The sequence below is a fragment of the Megalobrama amblycephala genome, linkage group LG24 (genome assembly GCF_018812025.1).
Source record: "Megalobrama amblycephala isolate DHTTF-2021 linkage group LG24, ASM1881202v1, whole genome shotgun sequence".
In the NCBI taxonomy this organism is placed as follows: domain Eukaryota; kingdom Metazoa; phylum Chordata; class Actinopteri; order Cypriniformes; family Xenocyprididae; genus Megalobrama; species Megalobrama amblycephala.
In genome coordinates, this window is record NC_063067.1 from 23,533,032 (window position 1) to 23,547,234 (window position 14,203).

The 14,203-nt window shown below is 37.0% G+C and overlaps 1 protein-coding gene across 1 annotated transcript in view; it reads right to left on the bottom strand.

Moving 5' to 3' along the window:
* Positions 1 to 14,203, bottom strand: part of utrn (utrophin) — a 278,999-nt gene that overhangs the window by 216,119 nt on the left and 48,677 nt on the right. Inside the window, 4 exon segments of the mRNA XM_048177425.1 lie at positions 731 to 844; positions 923 to 1,063; positions 4,462 to 4,577; positions 13,208 to 13,388. Of these exon segments, the coding sequence (XP_048033382.1) occupies positions 731 to 844; positions 923 to 1,063; positions 4,462 to 4,577; positions 13,208 to 13,388 (552 nt within the window).

Genomic DNA, 14,203 nt, shown 5'->3' on the forward strand with positions numbered 1-14,203 from the left:
AATATTAATGTTATAAAGCGACGAGAATATTTTTGGTGCGCCAAAAAAAACTAAATAACGACTTATATAGTGATGGCCGATTTCAAAACACTGCTTCAAGGAAGCTTCAGAGCATTATGAATTGGTGTGTCGAATCAGCGGTTCGGAGCGGCAAAGTCACGTGATTTCAGCAGTTTGGCGGTTTGACACGTGATCTGAATCATAATTCGACACAGAAGAATCATAACACTCCGAAGATTCATGAAGCAGTGTTTTGAAATCGGCCATCACTATATAAGTCGTTATTTTGTTTTTTTGGCGCACCAAAAATATTCTCGTCACTTTATAATATTAATATAGAACCACTGTACTCACATGAACTGACTTAAATATGTTTTAGTACCTTTATGGATCTTGAGAGAGGAAATGTCATTGCTGGCTATGGAGGCCTCACAGAGCTATCGGATTTCAACTAAAAATATCTTAATGTGTTCCGAAGATTAACGAAGGTCTTACAGGTGTGGAACGGCATGAGGGTGAGTAATAAATGAAATTATTTTCATTTTTGGGTGAACTAACCCTTTAAATAAACTTCATACATTTTTGATTTTGGTTTTCCGTCTAAATAAAAACGTTAAAATTAATTTCAGTGTACCACTACTAGAAAGGATGTAAAACTATCAGCATTATTCTAGATTATTCAACAGTATCCATCCATATGAATGACATATTTAACACGTTGATCTCTGACCTTGCACTGGCTGAGCTCTTCCTGTAGTTTGTCGCCGTGGCTGAGGCCACTGGCGTCTCGAGACAGCAGCTCCTCAACCGCATCCAGCCAGCGCTGCACCTCCTCGCTCTTCACCTGATCAACATCAACACAAGCATCAAAACACACAACATTCACAACAGTTCAAGATACTCATGTGAATCAGTCCCTCACTTTTGTGTCCTTCATGCTACCCAGAATGCACTGCAGCATGCTGAGCTGGTCCAGGGCAGCAGTGGAGAGTTCAGTCCAGCGTTGCTGCTCCGCTGCCTCTGACTCCTTCAGCCTCTGCTGCTCTATCTCTGCATACAGAGCCTAGAAAACAGGTCAAAACAACATTACCGACAAGATCCTGCTGCTTTATCGCTCCTAAGAGTGAGCCAGGTATACTTTAAACAATTATAGCTCATAATCACTATAAAACAGCATTATAAAAGACCCTAAGAATGAATCACTGTGGTCATGCTGTAAACTTAGGATTTCACTGTTCAGTTAACTGACTTAGGTAACTAGTTATCTGCCTGATTTAAAGTAATAGATTGATAGAAAAGGAAAAACTAAGGCCAAGGTGTCATTAATATAGTAAATAACATTATATAATACTAGAAACTAGATTTATTGTCTGCATAATAATTGTCCACATTTGGAACACAAAACCAGGGGTTTTATTGTTAACTAAAATTAAATCCATAAAAAGAAAAAGTTTTGTTAAAGGTGGAATATATAAGATTTCTGTCCACTAGAGGTTGCTAGAGGCCTATTCAAAACAAAGGCGTAGCTTGATGACGCCAAGTTTGAGCGCGGAATCATGGGACATGTGGTCTTCACATCAAAGCCGGTGGAAACAATCGGGATAGGACTCGGGAAGAAATCATGTTCATGGATGCGATTATTAACGTTACTGTAGTATGAAGCAGAGCAGAACCGAGTGCTGTGGGAGCTGAACGAGGCCGCTGGAGCGATTGCGTAACACACGCCTCACGAGCAGCAGAACTTTTATTATGACACAGTCGCCGGCGCCGCTTCCACTTTCCTGGTCATGAGTATGAGGTAACGCAGCTCTGTTTATCATATTAGATACATTTGAGAGTGTTGAAAATGATGTTATAACGTTACTCTGTGCATTTTCTCGGCGGCTTCTGCGAGACACTTGTTTGAGACACACTGTAGTGAACTAGATTGATTTTAGAATATCATATTAAATGCTGGATGGCTTGTGTTGATAAATGGCATGCAATTCATTTTAAAACATATTGTATGATGGAGAAAATTCTGTATTACTAAAAATAAAGCTGCATCTGATTATGCTATGTTAGATGCTTCACAAAATAGTGTTTTTCTCTGAGGCATGGTAAAATCATGGTACTCGCAAAAAATCAAGAAAATTAGATTTAAACAATAAGACTAAACGTGTTGAGCTATATAACAATAATTCTTTTTCTGTCTATAAATATATCAAAACAGTTATTCCCTTGTCTATTAAAACATGTAAATATTAAAGCGTCTTTGGTGTTTCCATGGTTTCTACAAAATAAAACCGGAAACTGAGGGTAACGCAGGCATGACGCCATTGATGACTCCTCACATGTCCTGGAGCCTTGGTTAAAATTGCAATTTTCTCACGATTTACAAATAGTTGGAAACATTTGGGATATTGTAAGTACTCAAGTGAACAAAATATATAACACTGGCATAGTGATTTTTGGATATTTTACTGCAAAAATCTTACATATTGCACCTTTAATTGAAAAATAAAAGAAAATAATTGAAAAGAAAATAAAGCTAAACATTAAAGCTAAAAATGCACAAAGAATTACTAAAACTTGAAGATACAAGCTAATTTAAAATATGAACAAATACTAAAACAGTATTTAAAAAATAAAATAACACTGCACAAAACTAATATACTGCTCACTAAAATATGCTGTTGGATTATGTCTGAGTGTGTGCAGTAATTTAGTCATTTAAAATAATTTAAAATATAGTTCACAAAGGGGAACAGTAACACTGAATATTTCACCTGCAAAAATGCAAACATAAGTAACAATATGCTTCAAATTATGTATGTGTCTGGAAAGTCAAATCAAATCAATCAGACCTCAGTATACCTCTTTTAGGATGTTTTAAATTTCTGAATTAAAATGATCTTTCTTTTTCAGGGGTAAGTATTTACTGTTGCAGCACAAAAAAAAAGAACCATGGTCAAGTTAAAATGACATTACAGAGAGGACCCTGAGAGAAAAACTGAGACAAACGCTTTATGTTTGATGTGTACACAACATGTATTCAAGGTGTAAAGAAGATATGTTATTACTTTGATGTTTACTATACACTTGAAATATTGTTGAATATGTAAAAACTTGCCAATTCATTTCTACAAAAATTCCAAATACATTTTTTTTTTTAAATGAAAAACCCATTTTCCACAAGCAGATATATCAGAAGATCATTGTAATATGTACTCTTCTGCATGTCAGAGTGCAGTAGCTCATTCACACCAGCAGGTGGAGACAACTCATGTCGACCGAAAACCCTCCAAAGATCACTTTCACTCCCACAGAAAGAAGTCACATCTAAAATAGGAGATTTTGCTAAGATTGTGCTTCTCACAATCCATAATCAGTTCTTAGATGTGACAGACATTACATAACCAGACTTGAGGGCAGCTTTTGGCTGTTTGTGTGGGCTGGTCAGAGCTGTGCAGACGGGCTCTGCCACGCGGGCACTGCCTGGCGTGCATCCCGTCTCTCTTGGCTAATGGCACAAACTTACCAAAGGAAAGTATAAATATTTATATTGCTTTAAATAAATGGCAGCCTGCATTTGCTCTCTTTGGCTTGTTTTGCCATCTTAGTCTTTGGCTTTCTTCCCATCATTCAAGCACTTACAGAAAGAAACGTGTCCAAAAATCAAAAGCAAACGTCACCTAAGAGACTACACACAGGTCAAGAGCAGATACAAACAGAGAACCAACACTTGGCACAAAGTTAGACTAACACAGAGTCCTCGTTGAGCGCCAAATGAGATGACGACTTGGTGGGAAAAAAAACATACAAACTTCAGGAAAATACTTAGATTTAAATCAAACTGTAGGAATTAAGGCTTGGTCGCTCCATTGACTTCCATTGGTACACATGTGAATGCTAGAGACAGAATACACAGACTTCTGGGAATTTCACCATGTTCTAAAGTTCACGTTTAGTGACTTCTGACTTGTTAATTTATATCACATGATGACGCGTGGCCAACAGAAGATCTCTTGGCATGGCCTCTTAGCTGAATTAAAAGAATGCAAACATTGCAGTAAAGTGGACTAGATAGCATACTTTTACAATATGGATTTATTGTGTAGAATTATGTTTGTAAAAAGGGCGCTGCAGAAGGTGACATAATATTACGATCATTACAGAAATTTTGCTCTTGCATCCATACTGACCCACGATAACATTCTGTTTACTATAAACGTGCCACAGTTTGTCTGTTGTTTGTTTGTCTGTTGTTTGTTTGTCTGTCTGTCGCTTTAAATGCTCGTGCTCTTAAAAGACAGTGGATTCTCATTGGCTGTCCAAGTTTTTATCATTCATCAGTTGGAAAATCGTGATTCCAGTGATATTGTTTCTCTGTGGAGTTATCATTATAGTTGTAGTGTGGAGACTCTAATATTCGGATAATTAGAGTGATAATTAAAACTAAAATCACACACACACACAGACCTGAGCTTTAACGAGTCCCTGTTCAGCTGTGCTCATGTCTCTGATGTCACTGTTGATGGTGTTCAGTCTGGACTCGATCTGCTGCAGCACTCTGGACCCCACCAGCCCGGACAAAACTACAGAGAGAAACAGACAAATAAATAAATAAACTCATTCATTCAAGTAACCTAAAATAATTGATAATATCATTATTAGTTTCTTTTGCAAATATGCATAAGATAATAGCATTTTAGAAGCTGCAACTGGTCACCATTTTTATTATAATTTCTATAATTTAATCACATTTAGCAGTTCCTGCAATTTTTAATAGGGGTGTGACAAGATTAAAGGTGCAATATGTAAGATTTCTGTCCACTAGAGGTCGCTAGAGGCCTATTCAAAACAAAGGCCGTAGCTTGATGAACTTTGAGCGCGGAATCTTGGGACATGTGGTCTTTAATTCACAGCCGGTGCAAAAGAATAGGGTTAGGACCCGGGAAGAAATCATGTTCATGGATGCGATTATTAACGTTACTGTAGTATGAAGAAAAGCAGGACCGAGTTTTTTGGGAGCTGAACGAGGCCGCTGGAGCGATTGCGCAACACACGCCTCACGAGCAGCGGAACTTTTATTATGACACAGTCGTCTGCGCCGCTTCCGCTTTTCCGGTCATGCGTATGAGGTAACACAGCTCTGTTTATCATATTAGATACATTTGAGAGTGTTGAAAATGATGTTTTAACGTTACTCTGTGCGTTCTCTCGGCGGCTGCTGTGAGACACTTGTTTGAGACACACTGTAGTGAAATATATTGATTTCAGAATATCATATTAAATGCTGGATGGCTTGTGTTGATAAATGGCATGCAATTAATTTTAAAATGTATTGTATGATGGAGAAAATTCTGTATTACTAAAAATAAAGCTGCATCTGATTATGCTATGTTACTATTTGACAAAATAGTGTTTTTCTCTGAGGCATGGTAAAGCATGGTACTCACAAAAAATCAAGAAAATTAGATTTAAACAATAAGACTAAGGGCCCTATCTTGCACCCAGCGCAATTGACTTTGTACACCGACGCATGTGTCATTCCTATTTTGCACCCGCGCAAAGCGCGCTTTTCCCTCCACAGAAGCACGTCGCTAAACTAGTGAATGAACTTGCACTCCCTGGGCGGTTCAGCGCAAAAAAGGAGGCGTGTTCCGGCGCAAACAATCCCTGGTGCTATTTTGCTGTTCCGTTAAACAATTGCGCCACTGACCAGAAAAAACCTAGTCTAAAGTCAGTGGCGCGTTGCGCGTTGTTCATTATGCTATTTTAAGGGCGCATGCTTGACCATAATGTATAGCGTGCACAACGCGCATACACTTTGCTCATGTAATCTACACAGATGCAACAGTTATTTTTGCAAATCATAAATTGTTACACTAAAAAAATATTAACAGCTGCCAGCTGATGAAACAATTGTGGCTATTTCCTCCCACGCCTGTTTAACCGACGCTATTTTGGGTGGGTTTCTCCCATCCCCATACAACACAACTTCTCTGTCTTTCACTGCTCTTACAAGAACATCAGTCTCCTCGGCTGTGAACCGCTCCTGGCGTGCGCCTGGTAAATACGCCATAATAATAGCAATCCATAATGGAACTTGCGCACCTGCTTTTAAAGGGAATGTTGGATGACGCTCTGATTGGTTTATTTCACGTTACGCCCAAACCACACCTATGAATAATGAAGCTACTTCAGACCAACCCATTTTAGATTTGCGCCGGGCGCAAGAGCCATTTATCCCGCCGGGAAAATAGCAACAGCGCCGAGACCCGCCCACAAAGTTACTTGCGCTTCGCGCTTTGACACTTGCGTTTCAGATCGTTAAAATAGGGCCCTAAACGTGTTGAGTTATATAACAATAATTAGTTTTATGTCAATAAACGTAACCAAACGTAACCAAACAGTTGTTCCCATGCCTATTAAAACATGTAATATATTAAAGCGTCTTTGGTGTTTCCATGGTTTCTACAAAATAAAACCGGAAACCGAGGGTAAAGCGGGTATGACGCAATTGACAGGCGACTCCTCACACGTCCCGGAGCCTTGGTTAAAATTGCAATTTTCTCACGATTTACAAATAGTTGGAATAATTTGGGATATTGTAAGTACTCAAGTGAACAAAATATATAACACTGGCCTAGTGGTTTTTGGGTATTTTACTGCAAAAATCTTACATATTGCACCTTTAAAATGTGACGACATTTCTCGTCGGGGCAAAAAGCTGTCTCGTGATATTGCCATGACGGAGTGTGAGAGTGAAATTAGAATAGAATATGCCACTGCTACATTTACATTACACCTCCACTGTCATTTAGCTTTTTATAGAAATGAAAACCATTTAACGAACAGCAGAGCACTACGTAGTGTAGCAGGAATCAGAGTTCACTGACCACGTGACGACATGACTGACAAGACCATGGCGGAGGATTCGCTGCACAACAGAACCTAGCTTCTTATAAATGTATTACCTTGTAGAATTCGTGCTCAGCGAAAGTAAAACGTGAGTGAGCAATCAAACACGATTTCAATACCCCACATTTTGAAAGCGGCTCCCTGATGCATGAAAATATCTCCGAATATGAAAACTATCTTAGGCTTGGCTATGTAGTTGTAACCATCTCTTAGCTCTGTATCATGCTTGAAGAATACATTTGGTCTCCATTTGCACTTTGAATATTGAGAATATATTGATTATGGTTGGATTTATTGTTTGCACTTAATAACCTAATAAGACTAAGAGAAAACCGTCATTTTTCTTCATACTGTTTTTTTATTTCTATGATCAATTTGTGGAAAGAAGTTCAGTTAGGAGGTCAAAAGTTGTAGAAGCTCAAAATTCATGTACAGATTTAAGGTCTTGAAATTTCAAATGCACCTGCAGACTATTTATTTAGTCATGTATTTCATCATTGAGGATTTCTTAAAGGTGCTAAAGAGGATGTTTTGTTTTATACATTTTTGCAATATTACTTGAAACTGTCTTTACTAACTGATAAAAGACTATTTATTAGGTGCACTGAAAGGAATAATATTAATATACATCATCTGTGCACGAGGTAGGGCCTTAAAAACATCAGCCAATCGTTTAACGCGATCATCGCGTAAACGATTGGCCCTCTGGCTTGTCAATCACTGCCATGACGTTCCTTGTGAGAGACGTGCGCGGCTGCGCGCTCCAGTAACTTTCCACACTCCACAGGCGCCTGCATGCAATGTTTTTGTCAGGAGACAGGAATAACAACTGCAGATTATGAGTTACCTGCGGTGAGTCCGACATAATGAATCCACTAACACAACACAGCGAATGCAGGTGGTAAACAAACACTCGTGTTCCAATACTCGTGCAAGAGTTTTGGGAGGCGTTCCCTCGAAATGAGCTGTGAAGGAGGGGGGCTGTTCTTACACATTCTCAGTCGACGAAAAGATCCTCTTTAGCACCTTTAAAACTACCATGCAAAAATCTCATCTCGTTCTCGTGAACTCAAATCTTGTGTTTCGTCTCATGAGCTATATGTCTCGTCACACCCCTAATTTTTAATTACAAATATTATGTGTTTGTGTCATAAAAATGTACGAGCTACATGTATGATCTACCAGATCTATACGTTTTCAGATTAAAGTTTCAAGTTGGTGCAATTATGTTTTGGGTGGTGGCTTGAGTGTTGCCATGCCACACTGTGGAACACAAACAGCAGCCCCTCAATGGCATATACTGTACATCTAGACACTCACACATAACTAAAGCGTTCCCTGTTGGATTTTTACATGTGTGATTATAAAAATGTTTGTGAATTGGCCCCTTCTAAGATGTGGAATATAAGAGAGGAGACAAAAATAACTGCCTGTGGCTCATGTGTGTTTGTCATTGTGTGTGAGTGTGTGTGTGTGTGGTTAGCCTGGATCCCAGATGTTAGAGGTCAACAAGTCAAATCATGGAACATTAGGTTTCCGATTGTCCCACGAACATTTAAATGTTTATGTTTTTATGCAGATTTACTTTAGGGCAAAATGGATGAAAAAAATTGCCCAGATGGAATGTGAAAAACAAACCAAAAAAAAACGAATTTTGATGACATCCTTCAGGGTAAAAATTTGTCATAAATAAAGTAAACAATTTATTTATTTATTGTGCTAGTCTTTAGCATTGTATAAATACATCAGCAGATTGTCAGGCAGCAGTGTGTTTATTTAGCTATACTGGGAGTAAAAAAAAGTCCTCAGAAGCTTCCTAAATCTGACAAAGCATCACTGATGTGCTCAGTTAGGAAAAACTATTTTCAAGTAAAGCAACATTTTGTTGTTGTTTTCATTCTGGTTTAAGATAGTCGATATAATTAGCTGTAGATAAAACAATAGAAGTCTACAGCATGTCCCCATTTCCAAGGCTAGCTAAATGTGGGTCTAAAAGAGATTTCCGGAAGCTTTAAGGTTAAACACTGATGTACTCTTACTTGGAGCGGTTTCAAGCACAACACACACACACACATAGAGGTTTATCAGTGTGTAAAGCTTTCTAACTGACGCTACAGCCTTAAATAGACTGCTCTCTCTTTCTGTGGCTCGGCTCTTGTTGGCTCCACAAATGATTTGCCTGTTGCATAAGTCACCATTTCTGCCTTTCAATAAAAGGGATGAGAACAAGAGAAATAGAGAGAGAAAGAGAGGTACTGTCCATCTTGGCACCAATTCAATTCCCGGGACTTGTAAAAATCTCACTGGGCCTTAATCTCTCTGTGGATCTGCTCCAAAACCTCGTGAACTGCCCACATGAGCTGCAGCATTTTCAGATCACAGTTATACTATGAAAGCCAGACGTTTTATTGTTGACTTGCAGAACATTCAAGGATTACATTTTATCAGAGAATCGAAGCTTGGCATTGCTAGCATAAGGCTATGATTAAACTGATAATTTACTTTTGCACAAAAAAAATAATTGAACTTTCATGCAAGCACAAATCAAGAGAACATCAGCTCATACGCAGGGTTTATTTGACCTGATCTCGTTTCATTTATTATATTTATCATATACATGAATACTCTCTGCATTATGTGAACTGGTAAAACTTCTCTGAAAAGCTAAAACAGTGAAATTTCTTATATTAATCCCAATAATTCCAAATTATATTAATTATTTTCTTATTGAAAATGCATTTAGCAACCACAGTTGCAAACAATAAACCCGAGACTCACGTCTGAGATGGTTTGATGGCAGATTTAGCTGCACAAGTGGCTCGTGAAGCAACCCAGACTGGCTGTATGACGCTCATTTGAGCAGATATATCACGATTGAGATCGCTAACATGTTTGTCAGTGTTTCAGATCATTTTGCAGTGCAGAGAGTGTGCGAACATGCTTCTCAATTTGGGAAGTATAAGCAAAAAAATGGGCAGAAAATGTAACCTTTTTAAAGAGAAATGCTCTAATTTAAACTCTTGACATCTGGCAACTGCAAGCAGGAAAGCTGGTAGAGGGTTGTTAACAATGCAACATAATGCAAATATCAAACGAAAGCGGATCAATATCGGCTGATGATTTTGGTTAACTAAATGAGAGAAGCAAAAACATGATCACTACTACTAAAATACGATCAATCCTGCAGCCCTAGTTGAGCTACCGAAAATCTGTTTAAAAAATAAATAAAATTTACTGCCTTTTACCCTATATTTCTATATATTCCTGTGCTGTATTTGTTTATGCTTATCAGAGTATCAACAAAGGCAAGATTAGCTACAAAAGTACTTGAACTATATATATATATATATATATATATATATATATATATATATATATATATATATATATATAATTATTATTATACTATTTATTATATTATTTTTCTATATTTTAAATCATCAATGAAATCTGACAATGATATAATACATTTAGTCTTAAATCACTCTTAAAAATGTATTTTTCAGGAATGTTCATTTAATATACACTACCAGTCAAAAGTTTGGAAACATTACTATTTTTTAATGTTTTTGAAAGAAGTCTCTTATGCTCATCAAGCCTGCATTTATTTAAGCAAAAACACAGAAAAAAAAAAGTAAAAGTGAAATATTATTACAATTTAAAATAATTTAAAATAATATACTTTATTTTTTTTCTGTAATGCAAAGCTTTTCATCAGCCATTACTCCAGTCTTTTGTATCACATAATCCTTCAGAAATCATTCCGATATGCTGATTTGATACTCATTTATTATCAAAGTTGGAAACAGTTGTGTTGCTTAATATTTTTGGGAAACGGTGATACTTTTTTCAGGATTCATTGATGAATAAATAGTCAAAAAGAACAGCATTTATTCAAAATAGAAATATTTTCTAACAATATAAATATTTACTATCACTTTTTATCAATTTAACACATCCTTGCTGAAAAAAGTATTAATTTCTTCCAAAAAAAAAAAGAAAAAAAAAATACTGACCCCAAACTTTTGAACAGTAGTGCATATTGTTACAAAAGATTTCATTTAAATAAATGCTTCTCTTTTTTTTTACTTTTTATTCATCAAAGAATCCTGCAAAAAAAGTATCACATTATAAAAAAATATTAAGCAGCACAACATTTGTAATAAATCATCATATTAGAATGATTTCTGAAGGATCATGTGACACTAAAGACTGGATTTAATGATGCTGAAAATTCAGCTTTGCATCACAGACATAAATTATATTTTAAAGTATATTATAATAGAAAATCATTATTTTAAATTGTAATAATATTTTACAATATTACTGTTTTTTTCTGTATTTTTGATCAAATAAATGCAGGCTTGATGAGTAGATGAGAAGACTTCTTTCGAAAACATTTAAAATAGTAATATTTCTACTTTTGAATGGTAGTGTAAATGCAAAAGTAAAAAAAAAAAAAAAAAAAAAAAAAGTGACTGGCTACATCTGAATTTATCTTCTTCTCTACTATATAGTAGTAGGCCAAAAACAGTATGTGAAGTGAGTAGTGAGTCCAAATTCACAATACTCATAAAAGAGTAGACACAAAGTACCCGGATGACCTACTTATTCTAGTGGTGAGATTCTGAAGTTCATTTGATGAACACTCTACTATCCCATGAGCCCACAGGAAAGGAGTTGTGAACAGGGCTTGACATTAACTCCCGCCAACCCGCCACATGCGGGTAGATTTCAGCTGTGGCGGGTAAGACAGCCACTCCCACTAGCCACTTTGGCGGGTTGAATATAATTTCAGCCTACAGCCAAATGAAAAGTAGACAAGCTCGTCGTATCACAAAATTACAATTCAGTCACAATTCTTTATCGATTAACTTGCGGTTATGAAGGTGGGATAGGCGGAATCGCGCTAAATGACACAACAGAAGCGCTCGCGTGCGCGCTCTCTCTGTCGCGCGCAATTCAGTTCTCCTTGCGCCTGAATACACGCACACACAGATGTCAAAATGCATCGTGTGGAGTATCTCGCGTGAATACAGTCGGCCATGGCTTACGGCTAAGTGGACGTAAACAGGTGGGTAAAAACTGGATATGTGTCAGTATATGACGTCCATGCATTCAGCAGCCCCCAAATAAATACCCCTCTGTCATTAATGTTAATCAAACATCAAAAAATGTTAAATACATGTAAACATGTATGCTAAATAAACATATGTATCTATTTTTTTATTAATTAATTAATTAATTTTTAATTACTATTTGTAATTTGCTTCTTTGTTCTTTTTATATAGCCTAACAAAAATAACTGTATACCTCATGTATAGTCTTGATTTGGGTGGTCAATCTGCATTTGTAAGTTTGAAAGGGTTTTAAATCTTGTAAATCAAGTAAAATGACTCAAAATCAAGTAATTTAAGCATGCCAGAGTCAACTTTAATCATATAAAATGTAATTTCCCAACAGCAAAATTGTGGCCAGTGAAAATGCTGAGTGGCTAGTAACTTTGGAAAACCACTAGCCACAGTGGCTGGTGAGCAAAAAAGTTAATGTCAAGCCCTGGTTGTGAATGATAGTAAAGTGAAACAACTGACACAGGTCACTTAGCATCTTAGCACTCAGCTTAGTAACATGCGAACAGCTGGAGTTATTTCCTATGTAGAGTATTTGAAACTAATGATGTTCCATTTCAATTTGAACTCTACCCAAGCAGACACTCGCATAAACTTCTGAAGTAATATTTTGTCTTTTTTGGAGCTTGAGAGAACCAGTTAGAGCCTATTTTATAGTAAGTAAAGAGCAAGTTGGACATGCTTCAAAATTTCTCCTTTTGTGTTTGACTGAAGAAACAAAGTTGGAATAATATGAGGGTGAATAAACGATTACATTGTTGGCTGCTTCACCCAAAAATGAAAATTCTGTCATCATTTACTCACCCTCAAGTTGTTCCAAACTTGAGTTTTTTTTCTTATGCTGAACACAAAAGAAGATATTTTGAAGAATGTGGGTAACCACCGTTGACGTCCATAGTATGGGGGAAAAAAAATACTATGGAAGTCAACTGTTTCTTCTTGTGTGTTCAAAATTTTCATTTTTGGGTGAACTATCCCTTTAAATGCAATCCTGTAGGAATGTTCTGTTCTTTCTCCAGAAGTGATTTAATTTCTCCTTGATTTGTACCTTAGAAAGAAAAGCTGAACTACCAATTTTCACAATCCTAAGTTCCCTCAAATTGCAGGCTGGAGCAACATTCTTTAAATGTTATGCGTGTGTTTTGTAAGGGCTGTAATTTGGCATTGTATACCTGTCGTGATGTCCTGCTGCCGTGTCTTGAGCTCTTGAATAGTTGAGCTGTGGCGTGATGCCAGCGCCGTCACACTGGGCCTCATGGTATCAGGGGAACCAGGTTCTCCGGTCAGACGTTCTGTCTCAGCGCAGAGATCTTCCACCTGCGGCTGAAGCTTTTCCAGCTCTGCTATCCGAGCCTGAAACACAAATACATTACACATTTGCTCTGTTAACAACTCTGTGTGAAAATCACATAAGGCATTCTGAGTTGGTTTTAGCATGTTTCACTCTTAAAGGTGTCCTCGAATGAAAAATTGAATTTATCTTGGCATAGTTAAATAACAAGAGTTCAGTACATGGAAATGACATACAGTGAGTCTCAAACTCCATTGTTTCCTTCTTCTTATATAAATCTCATTTGTTTAAAAGACCTCCGGAAAACAGGCAGTCTGTATAATGCATAAACACAACTTCATTCTTTATAAATCTCTCCAACAGTGTGTAATGTTAGCTTTAGCCACGCAGCATAGCCTCAAACTCATTCAGAATCAAATGTAAACAATATAACAGTATACAATACTCACATAATCCGACGCATGCATGCCGCATGCATGACGAACACTTTGTAAAGATCCATTTTGAGGGTTATATTAGCTGTGTAAACTTTAAGGCACTGTTTAAGGCAAGCGCGAGCTCTGTGGGCGGAGAGCACGGGATTTAAAGGGGCCGCACAGCATAAATCGGCGCGTTTATAATGATGCCCCAAAATAGGCAGTTAAAAAAATTAATAAAAAAAAAAAAATCTATGGGGTATTTTGAGCTGAAACTTCACAGACACATTCAGGGGACACCTTAGACTTATATTACATCTTTTAAAAACATAATCTAGGGCACCTTTAAAAGTAAAGCTTGTTCATTGGCATTACTGGTGGTTCCATGAAGAACCTTCATGAAATCCTTCCATTCCACAAAATGGAATTTACGCTTTATAAAGTTTCAAAAGGGGGTTGCA